General features: G+C 39.1%; 2 protein-coding genes across 9 annotated transcripts in view; one reads left to right on the forward strand and one right to left on the reverse strand.

Moving 5' to 3' along the window:
• Positions 1-27,987, reverse strand: part of LOC135486151 (3',5'-cyclic-AMP phosphodiesterase 4C-like) — a 249,309-nt gene that overhangs the window by 158,161 nt on the left and 63,161 nt on the right. For 2 of the 6 annotated variants that reach the window (XM_064768703.1, XM_064768702.1), the window contains exon 2: positions 25,035-25,067. The exons of 2 other annotated variants lie outside the window; for them this stretch is intronic. In XM_064768703.1, the coding sequence (XP_064624773.1) occupies positions 25,035-25,067 (33 nt within the window). Of the gene's footprint in view, positions 1-19,333; positions 20,006-25,034; positions 25,068-27,987 lie in introns of those variants that run through there. 2 more of the 6 variants (XM_064768706.1, XM_064768709.1) reach the window with 2 other exon arrangements.
• LOC135486154 (uncharacterized) overlaps positions 3,494-27,987 on the forward strand; it is a 127,449-nt gene continuing 102,955 nt past the window's right edge. The window contains exons 1-4 of one of the 3 annotated variants that reach the window (XM_064768719.1): positions 3,494-3,557; positions 4,430-4,493; positions 4,794-4,859; positions 5,271-5,999. In XM_064768719.1, the coding sequence (XP_064624789.1) occupies positions 3,505-3,557; positions 4,430-4,493; positions 4,794-4,859; positions 5,271-5,414 (327 nt within the window). In that variant the 5' untranslated portion in view covers positions 3,494-3,504 and the 3' untranslated portion in view covers positions 5,415-5,999. Of the gene's footprint in view, positions 3,558-4,429; positions 4,494-4,793; positions 4,860-5,270; positions 6,000-27,987 lie in introns of those variants that run through there. The other 2 variants (XR_010446669.1, XR_010446668.1) reach the window with 2 other exon arrangements.

Raw genomic sequence — 27,987 nt, forward strand, 5'->3', positions numbered from 1 at the left:
ACACATGTACAGTGGAACCTCTCTATTAAGGGCACCCTCGGGACTGACAAGTGCTGTCCTTAATAGAGAGGTGTCCTGATTAGGGAGGTCAAATTGAATGTAAAAACCCAATTTTGGACCAAAACTACTGTCCTTAATAGAGAGGTTGTCCTTAATAGAGAGGTGTCCGCTAAGGGAGGTTCTACTGTACTATCAATGCTGAAGCGATGTGATATCAGAATAAGGACTCTCTATCATATCTGCATCATGTCAAAATTCATTTATATCAGGTTATTAATTTTTAAGGAAGGTTCTCAACTAAACATGACAGACTTTCGAAATATGTCCCACTCCACCATCAGTTCACCGTGTGATAAACACTAAATGTAAGATATATACATGTATGACACTACAAAACTTAAACATCCAAAAATACAACGGAAATAAAACTGAGTTGCCAACATTAAATCGTTCAGAGCATTTTCAAGATTTGAAAAATATCCCTACGTGATCACATTTTCCAATATATCAATAAGTGTACGTATGGTGCTTTTTTCCTTCAAATTGTCTCTGGCTATTTGCTAATCGAAGAGGAATTGTGCCTGTCGGTCTTTGGATTTTACTTAAATTTTGATTGATGTGGGCATTTGGCTAAAAAACTAAAATATTGTAATGCAGCTTTTGACAAAGCAATCAAATCACATTTCAAACAAAAGAACTCTAATCCTTGTGTCTGCATCTCAATAACAAACACTACTTCCTTCTTCAATATCTCATATCGTTGTCTTCAAACAAGATGCCCTCGTATAAAAGTGCACTATAAAATGTTGCTGTGCCATTACTGCGGCTAATTATCCATAAAATTGCCTGGTCATAATCGATGACTATTAATACAGTAGTGAACTAATGATGTTAATCGGAGAGTATAAATAAGTATGGGCCAATAACTCCCTCAGGTTCAGTTGTCCTGCGACTAGAAAAATCAGTGACCGGACAGCCATTTGCAAAATGCATTGAAAGGAAATGCAGAAACCCCGGTACTGTTGCACATGAAGTATTGGTAGGCGTCGTATTGCCAAACTAGTTGTGGATCTGGGACGAGGTGAACAGGGGATAGGGCACGAGGTTTGATACTATCTGAAAAACCACGGCACCAAGAGGCCCTCCATTTTTGACTCCTCTCACATGCATGAACAGTGCAAATGTACGAACAGCTACTGGAGTCATCTAGCTATCAACAGCTTCATGAAACTTTATTGCATCCATCTGGCTCCTGCCTATACTCTCCCTTTATGCTTGCTGTGCACCTCCCCTCTTCTTGTACTCCAACCCCACTGATGACGAATTTTTAATTTGAGGCATAATGCAAGAAGGCAATCGATAAGAGCAATTTATCTTAAATTCATGAAAATAATTGATCACAACCTGTCAGGGAATCGATCATTGCAGCACTACAAGTCACAATGACCATCACATCACAGGTGACCGAAAGATAATTCTATTTTAGTTCACTATGAGAAGTCTGTCTAAGTCTCAAATGTCAATCTGTGGAGAGCTTGACAGGAGAGGATAAAATCCAAGCGCTAAAGAGAGAGTGGGGATTACTTAGCCACACAGCAAGGAAACCAGCCACCAGCATTACCAGGGAGGCCCTCAGATGGAACCTGAAGGGAAGGCAGTGACCAGGTAGATAGGGTCAGTCGTATGCTCCTCCCCTCGTACACCTTACTGGCCCTGGGGTAAACCAATGGTAATTTGCGGGATGAGGCGGACAAATTCACTCTGTACAAATGTGACTTATTGCATATGAGAATACAGATTGTAGTTACTTGAAATCTGTTTCCGAGACAAAATATGGTACAGATGTGACATTGAAAAGCGGGGTTTGCTGTAACATAAGACATGTTAGAGAACAGCTGGCAATTCTGCTGGAAGCTTATGGATTTATTCAGGGCTTAGCCCAGTTATAAGTCACAAGTAAAAAGCCCTAAAGTTCAGGATGAATAAATAGGAGATACTTCACAATCAAGTTAGTTTGTCACAACTTATATGCACATGACGCAGATCACGCTTACTACGGGTCATAATACTAGATATCGTGAAATTGGTGAGAACAACAAAAACCACACCGGACAACAAGATGCACGGCTGTAAACAGTTTCTCCCTACACAGAACATGTTCCATAACATAATTCACGTCTTACTAAGTCTTACTGCATGCCTATCTGACAAACTTTAAGATAATAAATGAAAAAAAATCCAATCAGAGGTCTTCCATTCTACTGAAAAGAAACTAATATGTGACCTGTCACAGCAAAAGCTCTATAAAGCTAAGCAGGTTGAGACTGACTGGTTGTTCATTTCACTGTTGTCTGCTTTTTGTGAAATCTGGGTACATCAATTTTATTCCATTATCTCCTGGTGTCATTTAGGCTCATCTTATGTACGTTATGCGCCTGGTTGTGCTGTGATGGGTCACATATTTTGATGTAGTGTAAGCTCAGCAGGGAAGATTTGGTAACATATGCGTGACCTTATGACGTGACAGATGCAGAAAGGCTATATCATACAATAAAGGTTAAAGGGTGCACCACCGGGCAAAATGAGCAAATTCACCAATTTTAGCATCTTAACACTACACTTCATCAGGGCATCAACTCAATGGATTGACAATGTCTTTAAGTACGACATTTCATCATGCATGAGTTACGTATTTTTTCTCAAAGCTAGGCACACACGCTGACAACTACCAGAGTCACCTCTCACCCTCTCACCATGGATATAGTAATGTCATTATTGTAAGGATCAGGAAACATGACCGAAGCCACTGAACCCATTTGGTATACACCCAACTTACTGATCATGTCATGGGTTGGATGTCACCTTGCATCAACTTTTTCAAAGGACAATAATCACTAGCAGTCTACGAATAGCTGAAGAAGAAATCGATGAACTTCTAAAGGTAACCAGATCATGAGTGCATCATTACAATTCCGTAAGGTAATGAGGGATGGAAGTGGGGAATTCGGGTTATTATTGCTGGACGCAAGGGCCCAACGCGCCGCGTAGCGGCAAAAAAGCGAAGCTGGCGAAACATTTATAACGGGTCACCGTCACTTATTATTGGACTTATAGCGCATTTACGGGGTTGCAACTATTTTGCTTTATAGTGTCACCAGGAAAGAAAAGCATGCGACCTAACGCCGATCTATTTGTATAAAGTGATAATTGGAAGGTATATAGTAGGAAATATCAATAAAATAATCATTCCATGTCGTCTTTTGAGGGCATTTTTGATTGTAAAAAATATATGTGTACGTCATCGTAGTCTCTGCAATGATAATTTTATCAGAGCAGTCTCGCGCAAGTAGAAGTTCTTTACCTATTAGTTCTTCACTTATTAGTCTCAACGTCTGGCGCAAAGCCAGACGTTTTCCATTACGATTTCACTACGATGTTTGACAAGAAGGAGCAGTGCGCGAGATATGCTAATGAGCAGACTTCAATCGCTTAAGTTTCTGAAGAATGTTCCATATCGCGCTAAGCTCATCACTACTGATTATGACAGGCGTGCAACGGTAGGTATCTGCTCCCCAACTTCCACCCTAATACGGTACAATAAGTTACCATTTGATGGGAATGGGACAATGCCCTCACTGTATGGAGTCATAGGGATAAGAAGACATTATTCATTAGTGTTGGTACTACAAGTGATTTTGCCCAAAAAGCATGCGCATTCAAAAAACAAAATATGCAAGGTATCACGTACATGACCATGACGACGTGCAGAAAGTGCACTGGCCAGTGCATACCCTATGGCTATGTACTAGTAAACATGGTAGGCCTAAACATGAACAACATCATTATTCATCGGCAGTTCATTTTACTCCGAGCTTTTCCTGAAACATATAGCCATGATGATTAGGCCTACCATGTACCATGACCAATAACAGCACTAGATCATGTGGATGTCAACAAGTTCACATGAACCGTATAATCCCGCATAGCGCATGTGGGGCATGCGTCTAAACCAAAGCCCCAAAATCACTTGTTTTGGTCTGTTTCAGTTTCACTTGTGTTTCCCCCGTCTCCCAGTCCATAATACATTTACAGTTTACAATCCCCGATCATGGCCCAACAAAAGGTCATCGGTTGACTAAAGGAACACAACTGTTCAATGGATTTATAGTTGAATGCGATCAAACTACGTCTTTTCAATCGTGGATTGTAAATTTAACCCCATGGGCCTAGGGAAGGCCCTATAACAATACTTTCGACACAGTTATTATCTCCGGTGCCTCCACCATGTTACACACAGTGCTCACTGCTGATTCTAAAATGCGCCACCTAGTCAAAACAGGACATATGTTCTTCTAGGAATAGATCTCTTTCCAATATTTCGTCATTCCACTATCGTCATCACCTCATCATACTTTCATTGACATTACAGGCACACATCCACAGAGCACTCTTCAAATCATCTACACAGTGGTTATCCAACTAGGATTATAAAGGTAATTTCTTAGCCCCGCACAGTGGGTTTCAGTCTTGATAAAGGGGCACTATTGCTAGCAGCTAGGTAGGCAAGATAAAGTTAGACGAAGTAGCCGATAGGGGTCTCTCACCCCTCAAAGTCCGTCACAACTATTCAAGCTTGTACAAGGAATACATGCAGCGCTGACTCTAACAAGACCCAATGGGAATGTCGCACAGTCATCTGTCAAAAACAAGACCTATGTTGCAGTATGATCTCTTGCCAATATTTAATAATTGCACTATCGTCATCACCTCATCATACTTCATTGACATTACAGGCACACATGGACATTGACCACTGTTGCAGTCAACGACACAGTCGCTATCCAAGTAGCATTATAGAGGTAATTATCATTATCATACCTCATTAGCATGTGAACCAATCACGTCGCGTCCTTTGCGATCACGGCAAAGCCTCATGGAATAATGTCTTTCACCGTTGAATAATTTTTCATATTCCATGCCTACAAGTACAACTTCAATTTCTTCATATTCCATGGCTAGAAGTTCAATACTAATATAATATCCAAGATAAAGTTACAAGAAGTAGTCAATAGGGGTCTCTCACCTCTCACTGTATGTCCACACTATTCACGCTTGTACGGGGAATACATTCAATGCTGAATCTAACAACACCCAGTGCCCTTACTCTGTATATTAGTCACTGGAAGATGGCCCATTTCACTCCTTGCTTCTACTTCGCCTATAGTCTCATTGCAAACGCCTCAGTTCTATAATATCACATTCACTTTCAGCTGTCATGCAACGCAACAACTGTGCTATCTGCCATCGCACATCAACGAAGAAGTGCAGCCGCTCACATTCCACCTCACGTCTGTCCGACCAGCTGCAATCCTCGAGGACGCCCCACTGTACCACGATTTCACTACGATGTTTGACAAGAAGGGGCAGTGCGCGAGATAGGCTAATGAGCAGACTTCCCTCGCTTGAGTTTCAGAAGAATGTTCCATATCGCGCTAAGCTGACCACTGCTGACCATGACAGGCGTGCATTGGACTGGTACAGGTTGGAACTAAACATTGAATATGCTGGTGGTGACGCTTTCTGATGAGAAGTTGGTTGTGACTGATGCAGTATCCTTGGACTTGTCCACAGCATCGTTCAATCATTGCTCTCTGAGCTGCCTTGATTCTGTACTTACCCAAATACTAAGACCAAATGCCTGTTGACTGTGCTTTAAGAGAGACTGGCGCCATGCCTAGAGATATGACTGACCCCTATTGGCAAATTTGTATGACTTTATCTTGCCTACCTAGCTGCTGCCTATAGTCTCCCTTTAACTGCGGAACACTTCAAAGTCGATAAAATGCCATGTTCCACCTTTTAATGTGTTCAGACCGCCATTTTCAAAATAATCAAGTCAGGACACTGCCTTCTAGTCTCATAATAAATTTTGCTTTCCTCAATAATAACATTTCTTCTTCTTCAATGCTTTCATCATTCCAAACTTCTCCTCATCTGACTTTTACAGGGGTACAGTCATGGCAATCAAAACCCAAATACTGAGACCAAATGCCTGTTGACTGTGCTTTAAGAGAGACTGGCGCCATGCCTAGTCTCTCTTAAAGCACAGTCAACAGACACCAACCCCCTCAGACTCAGAAACCACAAACGCCCAACCCTTCCTGCTACCTTAATACTTCTGGGTTCAAATATACACAATAGCTTAGCGAAAAGTGTCTCCCTCAATGCAAGGCTGGTTATTAGACTGTCACTATAATGCAAAACCAAATGCAAATACCACAGCAAAACCAAATGCATGCCGCACAGAAGATGAGCCAAGGACACCAGGAGATAATAGAAGAAATTGATGTACTCAGATTTTACAAAAAGCGGACAACAGTGAAATGAACAACCAGTCTGTCTCAGCCTGCCAAGCTCAGAGCATCATCCACGTGGTATTGCTGTGATGGGTCATGTATGCATAAGGTTGATGGTATGTATACTTTATTAGAAGAGAGGCACTTGGGGATAGACTGAATATCGTTTTTGCTGTCGAAATTTAAGAGTTGCAGTACTGTTGAAATGTTTGCGCCTTTTTAGTTAGCTTTTGATGGTGCATGAAAATATCAAAAGCGCACACGCAAATTTCACGGTATTATGTTTTTAAAGTATTATGTTGTCATTACCACTCTACGCTGAGGTAGAAATACCTAAAGGCGGTAAACTACCCCACGAGAAGCGGAGTCTTCATAGCAACATGAAGTAACACTGGTATCCAGTGTGTCTACACTCCATTAAGGCGGTGGATACCTTGGTTACCTTGATAAACTGTAGACACACTCCTCACCTATATGTGAACTCTCGAAATGAAGGTGACAAATGATGATATCTTCAGTCGTGTCACCACAGGGGAGTCTCTGATGTAACACCACGGTCATACATGTAGTTCAAGTCTATCATAGGAACTTGATCCAGGGTGTGTGGCAATCCCTCTTTCAATCAACTTCTTAAAGATCAACTGACATTTTTAACATTTTATAATTTGATTTTTTGATGATAACAAACAGTTCAATAAAAAAAGCTTAACGCAGAAATCACACATATTATAATTCATGAAAGCCCGCGGCGTGACGTCCTCAACAAGGAAAATGATGTCATACCTATAGTAGCGAGCTGAATTTCGTATCTGGAGAATATGAAAGAAAAGCATGTTTTTTCACATATAAGTCACCCGCATGATTTTATGGTACCTGACTTTTGCCGCAATTGTTCTTAATACATTTGTAATACACTACTAATGAGTAAATTGATATAGCGGTCTTAGATTGGTGAAACTAAAGTATATTGCCAACTTTCCATGTCCATGCCAAGGACACAGACATGGCTAATCTCTAAACCATGGGCATGATGGAAGACTAAGTATGGCGTTATCCCCAGCCTAAAAACAAAGGATCAAAGGCAACCTAAGGCCAAGGCATTGCTACCACCTTATATCTAGAAAACAGAAAATATTATATCCAGTATCGGCAATGGTATTATTGGCATCTTTTTGTTCTTTTTCATTTATTCTGATACCTCCTGGCTGCACATGATACAAGGATGAGAAACAATAACCAACAATAACCAATTCTTACCACTACAAAGAAGAGTCAGCGATGCAACCAGCTAGGTCACAGTACCTCTTATGGCAAAGTGATGCTGTGCTAGTCCAAGGACATTCATACCATCTAACATATGGCAAGTTGGGATAATCGTATAAAATGTATTGCAATGTAAATAGGAAGGACCATTTCACAAGCTATGATTGACTGGGTTTTAGGCCCAGTGCGTAAGTATGTTTGCTATGGGCTTCAAATTATCTAAGAGATGGTGCCCCCTACTCTTGAGGTCAAGGTTCCTATTCCAATTCAAGGTCACTTACTTTTCAGACTATCAAATAAACACCAACCTTAGAAAGTATATGCAGATGGCTGGAGATTCTCAAACATTACAAAAGAAAGTTCAAACCAACTTTACAAACAAGACACATGTCTGGGTTGATTTTGAAGTTTTGCACATGAAAGAAAGATAGTTTCAAAGGTATGCTAATTCTTTCACTACTTGAAGGAACTGAAATCTAACTAGGCATCTTTAAAGATAGGTAAATTATTCTAATTAGCAAAAGGAATTTATGTAAAAAGTCCTCGTACTAGCAAGGTGAATGACCTTAGTCGGCTGACTGCATTTTGAAGCTCAAACCAGAAAGCAATAAAACTCCAATGCAATTAACTACTTTTCTACGCTCCAAAGCAGCAACGATGTTGAAACATCAGCCTCTCCTCACGTCCAAAGAAATAAAAGAGGTAAATACTTCTAGGCATTTATTTTTAGCACTATGTATAGTGTACTACTCATTATACTTATAAGAAGTAACTTGCCACATTTAGCACGACAAAATCCTACCTTTTAGATACTGAAGTAAAAATCATCAAATGAGAGTCACTATCAAAAGCCATAAGCGAAAGACTTAGTCATCTCAGATGGCACAAGGAAAAAATAAGCAGCTTTCAAAAGATTTCATCGAAACATGCTCTAAATGTCCATATCAATACTGCTTTGAGTAATCATCACTAAAGGATTGTTCAAATGCAATTATATCAAAGTACATGAAACACTGTTATACGTATGAATTCTTTTGGAAAATTTCAGACTGTTGATAAGCAATTAGCAGCCATCTAGCTTTAAAACCAAGGCGCCAATATACCTTTGTGATGAAAGAAAATGACCAAATGGAAATATAATACTAGAAGGAAAACTGAACTTCGCCAAAGCCTTTTTTAAATCAACAGGCCACCATTTCAACAATCTGACTCAGCTTTGACTGTAAATGTTGCGTATTTAACAGACAAATTCAAAATCAAAATATGCCTCTAACATGTTCATTTCTGGTCAGATTTCAAGAACTCAACATTTTACAGTCGAGTGCTTAGGCATAGACTTCTCCTTCTCTGTGTTAAAATTAAACCCTTTTCATGAGGATCAAGTACGAAAACTTCCAAAAATTGGGAATATCATGTCGGAATTGCCCGACTACTTACTTTGAAAGTATGCCTACAAGAACAATATGACCTGTAATCAGCCGCAGCATTTCTTATTTGAGCCAAAACATACCATCTCATCAGATGCACGTGTCAAATGTGTTCAGGTGAGAATCTTCATCTAAAGAATGGAAACCAGTGCTTTTCTCAAGGAAAATCAATGGGCATGTCAGTTACACACAAAGCTTTACTTGATCAGTGGACACAGTGGACTGAAGATGATTCCCATCATTCGACTGCTTTCATCTCAGGGTAACTATTAGCAAGGGCTGAAGGGAATGTTTTTACAGAATCAGAGCTCTGCAAGAACTGCAAGACACATGGCTATTTTGGACTATCAAGGACTGTCTTGTCCCCAAGCCGGTTCATCCATGTAACCAGAGTGAGCTGGTTCAGGCAACACCATCCCAGTAAATGCAAGACATATATGCTAAAACACCATTGTGATCTAAGATTCTTCATGATAGCAGCGTTAGTCTCACTGAAATAATATTCTCCAGGAAATTGTTCTGCATCAAAGGAATCCGTATTGGTTTTTGGAATTAAAAATCAGCAAGTATCGATCATCGATGCAACTTTGTATTTTTCTCTGGCGACTTCTAAGAGGTAGAGCATGGTTCGAAGTTGACGGCACATCGACTGGAGCAATATGAGATTACGAAAGAAAGATAGCAACAGATAACAACAGGTAATGCTTTATTTTCACAGACAGAGATTGCCAGCAAAATCGGCTAAATCAGTATTTTACATTTTGCCACCACTTCCTTACGTTTTACAATGTAAATCTGGGCTAAACTTTAAGCCCGCACCACACGGTGAAATTTGCGTGATGCAAGTGACACGCGTGCACGTTGCGACAGGCAAATTCTCATTGTGTGGGGTCGTTTTTTGCTGCGTATCTTCCTCGCGTGTCGAGACGCAGCCGATCTAGCATGTTTGATATTTTCTCGACACGCGAGGAAGTTAATCACCGTGTGGGGGCTACCTGCATCAATGTTGCGCGAGTTCGACGAATCACAACAAGCAGATCGGTCACATGATTTATAGGTCAGTCACATGATACCAAAATGGCAGCGCCCGGGAACTGTCAAATCCTATGAGACGTATTATGGACCAAGAAGACCAAATTGCCCGTATTCTCCTGCTGTTACTCCGTCGGAGGCGGCGGCGGAGGCGGCGCCGCGTGGACCGTAGTCTTTGGACAAGGCCATGGATTCAGAGAAGAGAGGATAAGGGGGCCTATGCAAATCTAATTGCTGAATTGCGGGAGGAGGACCCCATGAAGTATCGCCAGTTCCACAGAGTGCCATTTTGGTATCATGTGACTGACCTATAAATCATGTGACCGATCTGCTTGTTGTGATTCGTCGAACTCGCGCTACATTGCTGCAGGTAGCCCCCACACGGTGATTAACTTCCTCGCGTGTCGAGAAAATATCAAACATGCTAGATCGGCTGCGTCTCGACTCGCGAGGGAAGATACGCAGCAAAAAACGACCCCACACTGTGAGAATTTGCCTGTCGCAACATGCACGCGTGTCACTTGCATCACGCAAATTTTCACCGTGTGGTGCAGGCTTTAGAATCCCTGATCGGAAATGACGTAGTTTGATCGCATTCAACTATAAATCCACTGAACAGTGATGCTTGGTTAGTCAACCGATGACCTTTTTTTGGGGTGTGATCAGGGATTGTAAACTCGTTCCTAAATCTGTCATACATGCGCAAACTGCGCTGACAGCACTTCCATTATACAATTATGAGTCCTAACGATATCATGACTTAAGAGATGTATTCCATTCCAGTGGGTGAGGGTGCACATCTGTCCTTTGGTCGTATGTTTTTCCCTTGAAATATGTCAGATCTGACATCAATCATCAATAAAAAAAAATACCCCATCCAAATTTTGAGAACAGGTTTGGCAAGGAACAATATTTAATTTTTACTTGGCCTATTAAAGCAGATAGCAGCTTTGCTGTAGGTACCACATAACACCCATCAACAATGATAAAACTAACTGTTTTATAGTTGACTCAGCGGCTTAGAGCCAACTGAAGGCAACATAAATAATTCCAAAGAGAAGAGTGCATTTACTTCCAGATTACCTTTCCATATACATTTCCCCAGAGAACTTAGATTCGCCACACAGCAGCTGGCCATTACTTGTTTACAAATACCCGAAACCATAAAAGCGTCTTGGGGACATTTTCCACTGGATTGCCATGTAATATTCATCAGGATTTGAGTTGGTTGCAAAGTCAATACCTTGAGATTACATGTGTATCTGTTGCAGACACAATAGTCGTTTCGGATGACTTTATCGTAACAGCCAGGGTTCAATCTAATGAAGAATTATGTACTCAAGCATGTACTTTTAGGTAAAACTGACATGACCATTCATCTTGGGGATTCCCAAAAATATCTCAAAAAGAAAGAAATTCACAACTTTTTCGCCGTATTCTTGTTTCTCTTTCTCAAATGGAAAAATATCCTTTTATGAGTTTTATCTTTAATGAAAATGCAATGCCTGAACAAATTTGGTGTTTTTCAGTAATTGTACTGGTATGATAGAATTGTTCTTTCCATTCTCAATGATTAGACCTGAAAAGGTCAGCAAATACATCTCCATCATCTAAATGTACTGCTAAATGTATATTGACAGCCAAGAGTACAAAATTAGATTCTACCAGAAAATTGAATTTCGGGTTCATTTTCTCAGACATCAGGCAAAGAGACAGGCTCTCAAGTTGGAGTGGAAAGTAGTGGTAAGAGAAGATCAGTGTTGTCAAATGGCCTCCCCAGCAAGGAGACTCAAGCAATGGACAAGAAGGTGTTGCCAGATGGCATTCCCTGACAAAGAGAGACTCGAGCAATGGACAAGAAGGTTGACCATAGGTGTTGTCAAATAGCCTTTCCAGCTATGCACTCCCCCACACAGAGTCACAAGATGCTCTTGAAAAATTTCACAACAAATATTCCTTCCCAATGTAAAAGCCCCACCCCATTTGTTAGAAAACGTGAAAATTGAAGTGGAAATAAAAATTACCAATTCTGTAAATAAGTAATGAAAATAAATTTCGAAAAAAATCCTCTTTGTAGACTGGTATACACTTGTTTCACCAATCTAAGACTGCTTCTGAAAGATCAAGAAATATCAAGGCACATGGTCCGTCCATGTCATTTAACACGTTAGACAAACGTTTGGCGGTACCAAGGTGATCGAGATGTTAGGTTTCAGGTTGGTCTCTTTCTCGTTTTCTTGTAGTTATTGATCAACTGGTCTTTTATCATTAAAACGAGAGTATACACCAAGCTTTAGTGAACTTGTGAACAAAAAACCGCACTTGGTTAATGGTTGTTTCTATTCCCATGAGTTGCAAGAAAATACAATGAACAGGAACGAACAGGAATTGCGCAGGCAACCAAACCAATCCCCATAAAGGCATGACAACTGCTTTCATTAACAATCTATTTTGTATATTTCATATCTATATCTTTGAAATAACAATCGATTTTTATGTCTATTTCTTTGAAAGAACATGTTCTACGACTCAATTCCTTCATAAAAAATGAATGAGAACAATATTTATTGCTTCGTATAAGTGACATTCAAAACAATAATGTTGTGTGTGTGTTGACTGACATTTCCACCAAAAGATACATGACTGTTGCTCAGGAAAGTTCGTGCAGGTAATTTTCATTAATAGATCATGCTCTCGAAAATATTACGCCGTGAAAACTTTGGTGATTTTCCACGAAATAATAAAAAAATGATTTTTACAGTAGAGTCTCATAGATTCCATTGAAATTTTTCACCTGAGTTGTTTGTAATCAACAAAATTTCTCAATTGCAGTTGTCCCTTGACTCTTATGTAACACGTTTTGGTTTCAAGTAGGCCTAATAAGGTGGTTACAAATGTACCTGAATAACTGTGCAGTGTGGGACTTGTTTATCTTGTCTGCAAAAATCACCTTTTGACAGGCAAAAATATAACCTGACGTAAATGTGTCTATCCCTTGGCAATCACAAAAGTTTAATGCTGCGAAAAAATATTTCATTCTACAGTAGACAAGTGGATGTACCAAAGGCAGAGACAATTATTGGAAATCCATCATATCTATATTGGTTGCTTTTAGCCATAAGTAATAATCTTTTAGATTCATGCATGTGAGTTTTTGTGGAAGAAAGGGAAAAAAATGTATTTGGTGAAATACAGCTTGCTGGTGGTACGAGAGCAAGGGACACATTAGGCAATATTTCAGCTCCATCTCACTAACCAAGGTTAGAACTTAAAACATACTGTAATTTCACCGATCTAGGAGCAGTTTTGAATATCCAAGAAGTTGGTAAATTATGCTCATAGTCCTTAGATCCCATTCAGAATGTTCCACTTGAATATACAATGGATTGGTGACAAGTTTTCTGATGGTCATGACATCATGTTAATTCCAGCTTGACCTTAGTTTAGTTTTCGATTTTTGAGTAATTAATGAAGCTGTCCTACATCGGTGAAACTAGAGTATTAGTGTCACTTGGCAGTGCTCTCATGTCCTTCAGCAGTGTTCTCATGTTCTTCCCTACATGTAATAACAAAATCAATTGTGCCATCATTCCCACACTGGCAGAGCATAAAGATTCCTTCTTAATGCCAAATGGCCCTTTGAGATAATAAACTGGAGATGTTTTGAAAGATTAATGAGCAAGAAGTCAAAGATTAATATGGAAAATGCTATATGCTAAAACCACTAAAAGAAATGAAATGGCCTGAGGCCATTGTGCTCACTGTCTAGATATTTGGTGGTTAGGAATTCATCCTTGTTTAAAGAAACATTCTACAAGTATAGTATATAGGTCAAACCAAAGTCGGTATGACATGTGATGTATCCTTGCTCGGAGTACCCACATGTACCATAAAAATATCATTGAAAACAAGTCACTATCATGCGAAATATTGCACTTCTTACCTTTTTTAGTTTTGGCCCCCCGGTGGCCAAGTCGATGATCAGATCAGACCGAAATTAGGTGTCAGAAGTAATACGACGTAGGGAGACATGTGTACCAGGGAAGTAGGGAGTCATGTGATTTCTTCCACAACAGGAAGAAAGAATTAATTTGAATTACATTTTCGTGGGCAGTGAAAAAGTGAGCTTGTGGAGTTGTGGAGTTGTGGCATTGTCTTCATTGCTTGTTCCCTGGTACATCTAATGGGAAGGTCCGATAGGCCAAACAAAGGTTCTCTGGGTGAGGCGCACATGGTCACAAGCAAACCCTGTATGAGGAAATATGCTACAATTGAGTCTACGGATACCCAGCTAAAGAAACCTTCAGTCTGCACAAGAAATGCCAATTTCATCATATTTGTTGTAAAAACACATGAGAATTTACTTCAGCATGTCTTAACAGTTGCATATATTTACGATGCCTGGTATTAAGGATTTCATCAATCATCAACGGAATGCTGAGATGCAGCATGTATAAACATACTGACTACTATTGCACACCAAGTGTTATATAGCCAATAGATTCAAGTGATAGTCTCAACATATTCTGAAATCATGGTGTACCTTGGTTTAGAATACTGAAGGAAAAAGTTTACCTACAATTTTTCAGATTCGGCATGCTGTTTAAGCAGCAATCATATTACTTTATTGGTAGATATGCTTGATCTTTAGCACATTTTCAAATCTAAAGATCAGACAGAATTAAGTTGAAATGTGTGAAATTCTTAACAAGTCAAAAAGCTATGAAGAAATTTAGGTGATATAAGTTTATTGGCACAAGAGGTCTTGGAAAAAAACAATCAGGATGCCCTAGAGTTATCACATTTGGTGTCCTATTTTAATCAGAGAGGGTTCATTACCACATCATCAGTTCTACAAACTGGCAAGGGAAATCTTACTTTTTTCTTTGGGGAAATCAAGAATATGATATCATCATTTTAGTCAATGAAACCATTGTCTGAAATCTTTGTTATTTTTTCTTTCATTTTCATTAATTACCAGCCTCAGTTTATTATCTGATTCAAGAATATATAACTCATTTCAAGAGCAAAAGGTCAATTCAAGAGCCAGAAGGTCAATTTTAAGTTTAGGTCTTCTTCCAGTTTCAGACGCTAAATGTTGATGATGTTAATCCTGGTACATGTTTGACATTATTATCCCTGAACACCAAAACCTGAACTACTGCAAAAGTATGCAGTCCCTTAGAAACGTTCTTTTTGAAAGGCGTCACAGGGAATCTACCATTTTTGGCACTGGTAGGCAAACTAACGAGCTAATAGAAATGAACAGAAAAGAATACCGTTACCACAAAGCTCTATTTCAACCACTTGCCCACACAATTGCTCGAAGGAAGGAATCTTTGATTTATTGTTTTTTTCTTCCTATCAGTTTGGTTACCAGAATTTGAACTGAAACGTTAATCAACTAAGAAAAGAGCCTTGAGATAAAAGCTCTACTGTAGCACAGGTGATTAACATGATTTAGGGGAATTCTGGAGAATCCTAGGGCAAACGATAAACCAAGAACTTCAAGTCTGGTTGTTTTACAGGTATGTATACAATCTTATCAGATGTAAACAGGCAGTGCAGCATGAATGGAAAACTCGGGAAGATGCTGCTTCGGGTAAGGCAAGAATCTTTTTATTGGTTGGTGCTTGGAATTACCTTCAACTACGAAACCTGTGTCCAGCTAATAGAAGTGTCAGCTATTAAGGGAGGTTCCAAAGGACATCCGACTGAACCACAACCCTACAATTGTGAAATGCCACTGCTCATTGATCTTGACGATGCTCCACATTTGTCGCAGACCTAATAGAATTCAATGTCATACAGTAACCCATGATGAGAGGTTTTATAAATTTTACATGAATTTTATGATGATTGATTAATGCAGTAGCATTTGTGTACTTGCACTAATATTAAATATTCAGCTGCCATATGATAAAACTATGTTGTATTTCAAACTAGCTCAAGTGGGTACCTTCTAGAATGAAAAAACTATTTTGTCGAAAAATGTCAGTCAAAATTGACAATTTAACAAAATTATGAAAATTACTAAAACAGGAGAATGCATCGAAAGATACACCAATCACCCATCGATTCTCACAAAGAAATAGAACACCTAATACTGTATTTCATCACAAAAGCTCAGACTTATTGATCAAATAGTCCTAAATATACTCGAGATTTATGGTGAATTATACACCATTTCACATGGTGAATTATACACCATTTCACAGAAATAGTATCATAGGTTATTACAGTACTACAATGTAGCAAGAATAAATAAAGACTATGAATTTGTCAGTTCAGGAAGGCAAAATATTCTCCTCTAAAAATTAAAATTAAGTTGTTAAATTAACCAAATGCATAGTGCATGTTGTATAGAAGAAGGCTAACCTGATCCTGAGGTTGACACTATCAATTCAGACTGTCATTCAATTACTTTGTGTTGAGCAATTTGATTGGCCACCTGTTTAATGATGGTGCGTCTGACAGATTTCCTAGCCCTTGATGTCGGTGGTGGAAGGGAGACTTAAGGACTGATATTCACCGCCGATAAGTCGGCATGAGCCAGCTAGGGGGCAATATTGGCATTTTGATAACTTTTATTCTACTCTTTATTACAGACTGACCAGTCCTGTAAGCCCATCTTTGGGAGCACAACAGCATAGAAGCCAACATATGACAAGGTTTTAAACTGGTCAATCGTGCAAAAACCTTGTTGGTCAAGGTGGGTCACATCTTATGAGTATTTCAAAGTGACAATAGAATTTCTGTAGTAATTAATTCTTATCTCCACTTCTTGATAATGAACAGGACACGTCATAGACCCCAATGCCAATAATAGCATATTCAGACTTGATAAAGCTATAGCGTGATAGTCACTACCGACAAACCTGACCTGATCAATTTAAGACAATAACTGATAGGTTATTGATTTTTCTGATTGGAAAATGGAGTGTCTTGGGTTTGCATGTGATTTTCTGGGCAAAATTAGTCAGATTTAAAAGCAGAAGGTTAATCATGTTTATAGGTCAAGGTAATTCAGAACAAAAATACTTCAGATTGACCTTAACCAACAGCCAATGCAGTACACAATTTGATCAAGAAATAGAAAATGTAACCAATTGATAGACATTCCCTTACAATGAGATAAGAATACTGCAAAACTAATATCTGATAATCCCGCACAATATGTTTATATACATCTATTAGAACTTTGATATTTTGGTCTAGATATTTGTCGTCAGATCATTTATAGGCCTAACCCCTCTTCCTTTACAAATAATATGATTTTATAATTTTGACAATTTCTGAAAATGTCACGATGTACTCTCTCCTCAAGCTAGAACAAAGAGACATTTTCTTACACTGTCAACACTTGATATTCCTATTCAAATAGAGAACTCGGGAATAGTTTAATTTTTTTAAATTGTAATGGTGTTATTTGCTATGGCTGTAGGAGGGGTATAGGTGTATATTAAACCTATATTCATTTATTAACAGGCCTGCCAAGGGCGCATTTACCAATTTTAGGAATTCCACATGTAGGACAGTGAAAAAGTGCATAACAATACCCCTCGGGAATTCTTTTTCATGTCAAGAACCAGTGCAGATAAGACTACATTTTGTAGTTTGTTTGGTTCAAGAGAAGTCTCTCTTTAAACTGTAGACCCGAATAGGCCTATCACATACAATGTATAATCAACCAATTATGAATGATTATGAACAAAGTGCACGAAAGATTTTTGTTCTAGTGTTCTAAGCACAGCTTTGTCTCTAAGCCATTACTTCTATTTTAAAGGGGTAGGCCATTCGTGATACTGGTGGTCCGAGAAAATAGAAATGCAGTCATACACAATGCCGTAGTGCAGTTATTATGCATACAAATTTGAAACTTGATATTGATAGTATTTGTACATCTGTCTACACTACAGCAATACTGCAATTTTATATTTGATATGAGTTTACGCAATTGGAAATTTTCAAATTCAATTGCGAATTTCTAATTTTTATCCAATGGCATGTGCCTTTAACTGCTTGCTTTCTTAAAATGTACATGTATGCTTTGCATGCTATTCACCATAAGATCAGAACAGCAGGATCGAAGACAATTACCCACCAAAAGAACCGAAACCTTCAGACAGATTTAGGATGGCGTTTAACTCCAGTATAGGCCCTTTATGTTCTCGGCCTATTGGAAGATAAGTCCGAGATCGTAATTATAACACCTAGATTATGCTTATTCAAAGAATGCCTATGCAGTAAAACCTCTCTTAGCGGACCCCTATCAAATAACACATTCTCCTTTGAAAATAGGTTTTTGTTCCAAAGCTGTCATTTTCATTCAAATTAACCTCTGTAATCAGGACACCTATTAAGGACAGAATTAGTCAGTTTCAAGGATTTCCGTAATAGAGGGGTTCTAATGTACATGATAACTTGACAGAAAAATGCATAGCTTTCCTATCATAAATGCTAATTATTTGTAGGCCTATATCTGGCTGATTCCAAACTTGTTATCAGAATTTAATGATACGAAATGTGTACATGTATGATTGTTTCATAAAAATTGTCATACATTTGATCATTCATTGAAACCTTATTTTCTGAATAGAAGGCCGAAGCATAGTTGGCTCCAATAGACTACTGTTCAAGTATTGGTACTACTTGGTACTGAAATTGTAATTCAGATCAAGTTGAGCGAGTTTTTTCCCTTTAACATTATAGAACATGTCAAGGCAAGTTACGATGAGACTAAGTGCGTACCTCCATTCATTATGGTTTTGAGAGTTAAGTGGAATTGCCCAAAAAAACTCTCACACAAAAACGATGACCCAAGAGGAAAACTGACCTCAACTTTCATTATGTAAATAGCAAATTAAATTGAATGGAAATTTGGCCCACAAAGAACTATCTCTTTAGCTCCCAAAAGAAATTCAGACAAATATTTATCAAACATACTGAATGTGATCTCCACACTACTTAATTCATGCATGACTGATTTTGTCCTCACCCAGATTCTCAACTCGGGCAAGAACAGTGTATATTCAGATGTAGTCAGGACCTTAAAAGAGACTATATCTTTTAGTGATTACCAAAAAGGGGGATGCTCTACATACTTGGCCTCCTTTGGCTATGTAGGCCTAAGGAAAAGTTGGAAGAACTGTGACGGAGAGCATGAAGTGGGAATTAAACCTCAGGATGCCCATTGTGAAAATGACAAAACTCTTAACAGCATAAAGAGAAGGATGGAAGTCAAAATAAACTCACCGAACATTCGCCAAGGTATGACGGCGTCCGCTGGATGCTCTTGCAGCTCTGAACTGTTTCAGGTCGCTGATGACTCCGGACTCGCCCTGCATCTTGGACCCTTGTATGTTTGATATCCAAAAGTCACTCGGACAAATTGAAACAACCAAAGAGATGTTGCTGTCAACCCATTCAGGGTTTAACTCCAATTATGACAACTATGACAAAGTTACTCCTGTCAAATATGACAAATGGTTTGCATAGGCCCTACACAAGGATTCCCTCCACACTGATAGACAGTACTATTAAACACAGACAGGTCGTTCATGAATTATGAACGTCTGCAGCAGTTGGTTTGGCCAGTACAATCACAGAAAATAGGAATAGGGCCTAAACTACCTAATGATATGGCTATGAACTAGGCAAACAGGACTATATGTATGACTAGTAATCCACAGCTCAGCTGTTCATAAATCCACCCGTGAATATTTGTTTGCAGAGATGTATAGGAATGTTAACAGAAACGACGACTTGTGGAAGACTGTCGATATAAAGTGAATAACGTTGACGTCACTGATTATGATACTGTCCTGTTTTACACACTTTGAAAATTGAGTCCAGTGACGCGTGACAGTCCCTATTGTTCAGGGTCAAGAGCTTACTGGGCAATAAAGCACACGAGTCCATTCCATCGTTATTATCGACACTGACATTCATTCATATGATAGATATCAGAGCCTCTATCATGGATTCATGGAACTAAACTAAACTCGATGAGATTGATATTGATGACAGAATCAGTAACAAACAGAGTCAGTCGCTTCCCAAGCTCACGGTTTGATATATGGGTTCACAGGATTTATAGAAACACCATAACAAATGGGAATCAAGTTTAACTAAGTATGTTGACTATAGGCATCGCCATTTTCGCTAGAACTTGAAATCCTAAAGCCAATCCTAATCCAATTTCAACTTTGATTTAGTTGCTTCTGTACGGCAAATCTAATGAACTCATGCAAAAGAGGTATCGTAGAGAAAATTGCTACATTGTTTGGCATCTCATCCTTTAGACTCTCGTCCAAAAAACTGGAAAATACTAGAATGACTACGGCCCTTACATCCTTTTGGGATGTCCCAAACAATGTACATGTTATTGCCCGTAACCCTGTCCCCCCCCCCGTCAATAGCGTTATCATTGGTGCCTCCTCATGACATCTCAAATATCATCCAATCAATGAGAAAGTAAACAACATTACCAGCTGGGAGGAAAGTTTATCACAATGATGACATGAGACATCAAGGAACTGTCAAGATAGGATCATCAGTAATCTGTACTAATTTATGGGCAGGTCACCTATCAGTCAGCTTGCGGTAGAGGACTGGTAACCTGGGTGATAATTTCCAACTATATTAAAAACCTTCTGTTTTGGAAGTACAGTAGCACCTCTCTATAATTATAGGGATAACTAAGAGACTGACAAGTGCCATATAGATTTATCGTCCTTGTGCGTATATCCATCCTTTGAAACGAAGAGACTTTAGGATTGACATTCACTGCCGGTGAGTCGGCATGGACAAGTGCTATCCTGAATAAAGAGGTGTCCTGAATACAAAAATGAAATTGTATAGCACATAGAACAAAAATCACTAATAGACAGGGTATCACGCTTACAGAGATGGCAGCATTACTCAAAGAACCTTAAAATAACCACAAGCGCATGAAGATACCAGTTCATAGCGATTGCTCATCCCCGAATGAATTGATACATGAAAGCTACAAAACAATGCGAACATCACCTCCTCTCACATGACTAGGTGATATGGGAGTTTTCTGTAGGTTATATGGGGCTGATCGACCATGAATTATTGGTGGATATTGGTATCTTGGCAGCTTGGTGTAATGGAAATCTGCATTGGCAGTGAGAGTAACCTTCAATCTGCTTGGAGAATGCTGCACGGAATACATCCAACATGTCCAAAGAAACCCAGCCCTTTATGACATTACAAAAGAAAAGCAACAGAGATAAACCTAGCATGGAAACATCATACACTGTGGGAGTGATGTGATTGGCAGAAACGTTATATTGATGTACTGTCTTTGTAAAGAACCTTCGCCTTTGATCTCCTTTATAAGACAAAGACAATTTGATCTGAAGATTGAGCAAACTTACTGTGCGTGCATGTACCAACAGAACCTTTCTATTTTGTGTTTTTCAAACACGCTAGACAATTTGACATTTTCACATCAAATATTTAGCTAGATTCAAACTAGGCATCAAATAAGCTTGTCCCACGAGTAAACTAACATGCTGATGTAGACAAAACATGATTAAATTGTAAACAACTGTGCAAATTGCTCCTGTTGTAATATTTGTGCAAGCTCACTCACCTTTTATGATAATCCATGAATGAGAGAAGTTGGAATGGAAAGAAAAAAGAAGAAGAGATTAGGGTCACCAAATTGCACGGTGGTCACTTTTTTATATTTTTTCGTGACGATTGCTGGGTGAATTGCATTTCGAATTCCTTTTGAAATTGTGATAAGCTGCTTCAAGGTTGTGATGTGGTCAAGAGGGATCACTTCACAATGATGGGCCTGAACATGAAAGTTACATTTGAAGGGAAGCATACAAGAACCGGTACCCACATCACCAGAAATTAAGTGATCCGGTAAGTGCACCAATAAAAAAAGCCGATTCTGACTACAGTGTGGGTCAATCACCAGGTTTTCATTCTCTACCATCAGAGGTAGCCGTCCGTAACCTCCCCTCCATCATAGAGTCCCGGTCGGCAGAGTGGATCCAAAACTTGAGGGTCAAGATGCCAGGTTCTTTCATGCAACTCTTTATTTGTAATCTGACCCTGGCAGACGCATATTCTTTTTTGAACACAAGGACCATCCTTGCTAGATTGGTACTCGGTTACCGGCTTGATGATAACAGATGATCAATAGAAGGGTTTGCCTGACATCGACAATATCAACCATCAGCTTAGGGAATATCGATCTTGTTAGGGGCTGACCATAGGTACCGCCATTTTAGCGAGAACTTGAAATACTAAAGCAATTAGAACTTCTTCAAAATAAAGTGAATTCCCATTTAAAAGCTGGGGGGCTGTTCTCTTGAAAACAAAGAACATCCACCGACCCTTGAAATTGGCATTCACTCCGTTTCAAATAGTTCTAATTGCTTAAGGATTTCAAAGTCTAGCCAAAATGGTGATACCTGTGGTCAACCCTTAATCACACAGTGTTACAGTCTGACCAGAACCAAAGCAATGTGAAAGCACAGTAGTTCGCACAGGGTACTGAGTAGGAGGGACAGCCCATCTATTTTGGAGATGATGGAAGCACCCCAGGCAAAATGACAAGACCCCGTCTTGATTGGGTATATTCAGAGCTATGACTGCCTCCCTTAGGGCATGGTTCTGATGAATACATCAATTAGAAGATGACCAGGCATCTGGGGCCATCACTTTTCAATTCCTGGCTCCTAATATGAACCATCCCAGTCGATCATTACCAACAATCTATGTTCAAAAGTTACAGAATTGATGTCCACGTCTCTAAATGTTCAACAAGTCACACTATCAGACTATAGAATCCTTGCATGACTGATGATTGTCTCTTTGCATCGCTGCCATTTCCTGACATTGCGGTCTGACACAAGTGGCCCATTCTGGGGACAGAGACCGTAATTACTAATAACATGGGAATGGACAAGGATGGAGTCAACAGCTCGTCCCATTGACAGCTGAGTACAAGAACTATTGGAAATATCTATCCATTATTGATGGTGTTAGCCTGGGGCTACAGGCAGAGTTAGCGTTGACCACTCACTGGACAAGAAAGCTCATTCATCTTTTTGCACTCATCCTTTTCGGGACAGATCATGTCTTCAAAGACAGGCCATCACATATTATGAACCTGTTATTAAAACAATGAAATTTCAGCAGCAAACGTGGATTTTAGTCACTGCAAAATGAGCAATGAACAAATGCACTAACATTTAGCTTTGCAAACATTAAAAAGTTAATGACTTTTGATGATGTATATGTCCAGTCTGGTATCTTGAAATAACTGCCCAAGAAAAGGTCTGTCGACTTTGTTGAACTCTGTGCCCCCTGATATGGTTTGTGCCCATGTGATTAGGACAGATTTACACTGCGAGAGCATATTGGTAATCTCTAACTCTGACTGATATGAAGGCAGTATGAGCCTGTGGGTGGGTTTAGACCTTCAAAATTTGTTTCTACTGGATTTCCAGACATCATATTTCATGCGAATATTATCTACTTGGGTTTAGACATTGCACTCTGGAATCAAGGTATTTTCTTTAACTGATCGACAACAAATTCAGATGAAAAATCATGATTCATTACCGGTACATTGAAAGCCTCAAGAAACGATGACATTTTTTAGTAACATCGATCTAATTTTTATGAAATAACGAGGATAACAACCTGACAAAAATATGTCATGCTAATCAAAGTTGAAATTAAAAGCAGCAATTAAGACTCGGGATGTGCCAGTGGAGATCAAAGGTGTATTATAAGCAAATGAGCTTGAGGAAAAAGCATTAATGATCACAGAATTAAACTTTTAATCAAGTGAGACTGCAAAGTTCTTAGTCAGGTTAGCTGAGTTCAGTTTTTTCACCTGTGTTCAGAATAGCTTTGGCATTATTCTTGACTTCTAATCTCGCTGAAACAAATTGATGGTTGCAATTCTAGAGAAAAACAACATTATTTTCGAATCTTTCTTCAAAGGTATCCAAGGAATGAAAATACTTGAATAGACAAAAATACAGCGCTCGTCACACCTGATACCCCTCGGCCCAAGTCTAACTAGATTGAGATGGGTGATAAGTTAGATAGTAGGTAATGTTGACCTTGAAAATTAAAGGAAACAAAAACATGTACATCATGTATCCAAAGTAGATAGACTTGTCATATAAATTTCATAAAAATTCCCTTACATTGTGAGTTTTTTTAATTTTGTCCAAAAGGCCACTAGTCGTCAGACCATGAATCAGTAATCAGCAATTGCATTTCAGTAAAATGAAAATATTCAAACAGTTTCACAGTTGGACAGATGTCGAAGATGACGACATTACCTCGCTTGATCAATATTTGCCCCAGCTAAGAGGCCAAGGCGTCAAAAGGCAAAAAATAAAAAGTAACTTAGTACTTTCTACATCATCTCCCTGACGCAAAGATTCTCTTTTTTGCAAGATGAAACTGAAAGACAACATTGATGATGATATTTAAAGAAGCAAGTTTCCCATATCCAAAAATGTTGTTCTAAAACAACATTTTTGGTTTTCGTCACTGACACATGACAAACTAGATGACACAAAACGATATTTTGTTGTCCGTTAGCTTGTCATGTGCGCTGAGCTCAAGGCAGAGAATCTTGAATTTAGTGGGGACACACATGTAAAGTTGTGTGACTAAATAAAGTGTTTACATTGATGCAGGTGAACTGAAATCAAAGTGTATATGTGTATGTTACATGTATGTGCATAAATTGTTTAAACATTTTAATCAAAAGAAATGTGTGTATCTATCCCTAACACCTATATTCAGAAATTTAACCTGACAACCAAAGGTTTGGATCGAGGGATGCATGAACATGATAAAGTGAATAATAAAAAGCTTTATAAAAGAAGGGGAAATATTAACTGAAACCCATACACTACCAAGATTGTAACACAATTTTTACCTGTATCGCAGGACTGAGTGGCCGCTTAGCAACCTGACAAATAACAGAGAAAAAACACATTGAACATTTTTCCCCACGTGAGGCTGATTTCGTTGATCATAGAAGACCATTATTGGGATCCTACATTAGAGAAACTGACCCATCTTGGGAAATATACCTCAGCATTCTCTAAAGCAAGCACATGCGACTGAAATAACACTTTTTTTTTTGCGGATGCTTTCAGTCTTTTTTATTGACACCCACTATTTCAGACAGTCAATTCAACTCATCTATCTATTGTTCTATCACCTCAAACATTACAGAATGAACCTGTGTGGCCATCTCAGGGATTTTGGACAAACTAAGCAGCTCCAATCTATGTTCAGGCGTACCTTCAATAGGAAAATCAATAATATCAGGCAAGAGCTTATGTGGTTCACTCAATGCTGTAGTCTTCTCGCACCGAGAGATGGCAATCTTGTCTGCCGTACTGGTACTACAGATCAATTTCATCAATTTGAATTTTGTTGCCAATATCACGGTGGGTAAAGGTATAGGTTTACCGTTGCAACTCAATAGAAGGTCCTCCAATTGCAGGGGTTCATCGGATGAACTAAAGTCTTGTGTCTGTCCTTAATTTGCATCATTTATCCCCGACAAACATGATTTTGTGTCCTAGTCGCCAGATAAGCATGTATTTCATTTATATGGTAAACCGATACCATGATCCACTGTGTCAGCACTTAATTTGAACCCATGCAGCAACACAGTATATGTTGTAAGAGTGATAAATGGCTTGACTATTGCTTAACAGGATATCAACCCGACACGTCTACGTGACACCACTGGTAAAAATTAGCGCTGCCATGAGGAAAATTATCAAATCTGTGCTGATCAGTGCAGAAAGGGAAAACAATTATCGAGATGATTGGCCAAGACAATGGAGTGGGAAAGGTCCCTCTCTTGTTAATTATTCATGAGAAAGACAGTAGAATAATTCATTATATGTGGCTAGAAACACCTGTTGGATGTTTGTTTGGGTGTGTTGCCTTTTGTCAACTGTGCAAGGCAGAAACAGGAGTGTACATACATGTAGGCATTGGGAAGTGATGAAATGCTTTCTCGACTTCTTGAATTCCTGAACTTGTGTCATAATATGATAGCCAACCTCCAAGGTCAACGAAATTGGGACTTAAGTAAAAAGCTAGCCTTTCTCATGTGAACTTCGTCATGTTCACCTCAAAGGGGTCAAGCTATTCGGCTAAAAAATCCCCAAATCACGTTCCTTCCAGAAACAGATGCAAGGGTTAACTTTGTCATTGTCTCAAGGGCTTCTGTAGCTTACACACCAGCAGCAGTTCAATCAACAACTCGGCTCCTGCCTACCCATGGGTTTCCTCATCAGAGCGCTCCTTCATTACACCTGAATAGCTACAAGTCTTGTCTGGTTTCTGTAGACAGCCTCAAGGCAACTCGGGCTTCAACCAGCTGAGTCAAAACGGTAACAGTATCATTCTCAAAGGATTTTCTCAAATGGACCTATCAAATGAATTAACAGTCAGGTTGACAATAGTTACTATAAACCACATACCAGGTGCATCCAAGGCAGGCACCATTATTGACCCTGAAAGTGTTTCAAGTTATGCAATTTCTTGGTTGTAGTTTGCCGCTTAGCAAATTGAAATTGAATTTGATTTAAGGAATTGAACCCGAGGCGGAGGACCTTGGTTGAGTTACCAAGACACTCGAGGGTGGAGCTAAAATACAGTCCAAACCCGAGCCGATAGGCGAGGGTTTGGACGAAATTTTAGCTCCACCCGAGAGTGTCTTGGTAACTCAACCAAGGTCCGAAGCCGAGGGTTCAATTTCTATTCTAAAATACCTCAAACTTAAAAAGATAGGCCACGAAAATAACTTGAATATGTGCGAATTTGGCAAATTCCATCCATCGCCTGCCCGGAGCGCCAGTAACGCCGTTGTTTACATTATGTTACGGCAGCGTGCATAGGAAGTCCGCATCGGCTCGCTCAAGTGATGCTAAAATCCGCGCAAATGGGCTATTTGGAGCGTTTTTCTCAGCAAATATGTGTAGTGCTCATTAAAAAACTTAGGGTGGTTGATGCTTCCTTGGCTGATTTGTGTTTGAAGCAGTGTTTTGAGAGCCTCAAACTTCTGAAGTGAGCTGAAATTCCATTGACGTGACGTGTGCATGGTTTCCACATTTTAGTGCAACCCGAGGGAACTTTGGTAGAGCATCTTGGTTGCGTGTCCAAAACACTCCGCTCTCAGAACGAGGCTTATGCATTTTCCATTTAAAAGTTGACTTTACGGTACCAAGGTACTTTAGAATGACAGTTCAAGTTTAGGTCATCTTGATAGACACTAATCGGTACTAATCACAAGAAGCATGTCCACACCGATGAGATGATCGAAAATAAATGAGGCAAGCATAAACTATCGTGTTAGCATTAGCAATTTGTCATTAATGGACTTGTGACAACCTGGCTGATTAGTTCATTAGTGGAGGGGTCATCAATAGCAATATTATGTAGAAGTGAAGTGACTGGCAACATATCCACAATTCATATCGAGATATGTCACTGGGCAGTTACTTCAATCATCTGTTAAGAAATAGGTACAGAAATATCAAGTTGCCGTGAATGGGATTTGAACCGTAGATCTTTGGATTGCTGGTCCACTGCTCTAGCAGTTGAGCTATTGAGGTTCCTTTAAAAGGACTACTCCGTACCTACTTAATCGTGGGTCAGGAAAAAAGAAATGCAGTTATACATAATACCATAGTGCCATTATCATGCATGCAACTTTGCTGAAACTTGGTATGTATAATATGTTTATTTTCCTGTCTACACAATGGCAATGCTGAAATCTATATTCACCAAATTTGAAATTTTCAAATTCAATTACAAATTTCAAATTTCGTAACGTATGCCTTTAACATTAGCAACTTGTATTT

This window comes from Lineus longissimus, chromosome 4 (genome assembly GCF_910592395.1).
Source record: "Lineus longissimus chromosome 4, tnLinLong1.2, whole genome shotgun sequence".
NCBI classification, from domain to species: Eukaryota; Metazoa; Nemertea; class Pilidiophora; order Heteronemertea; family Lineidae; genus Lineus; species Lineus longissimus.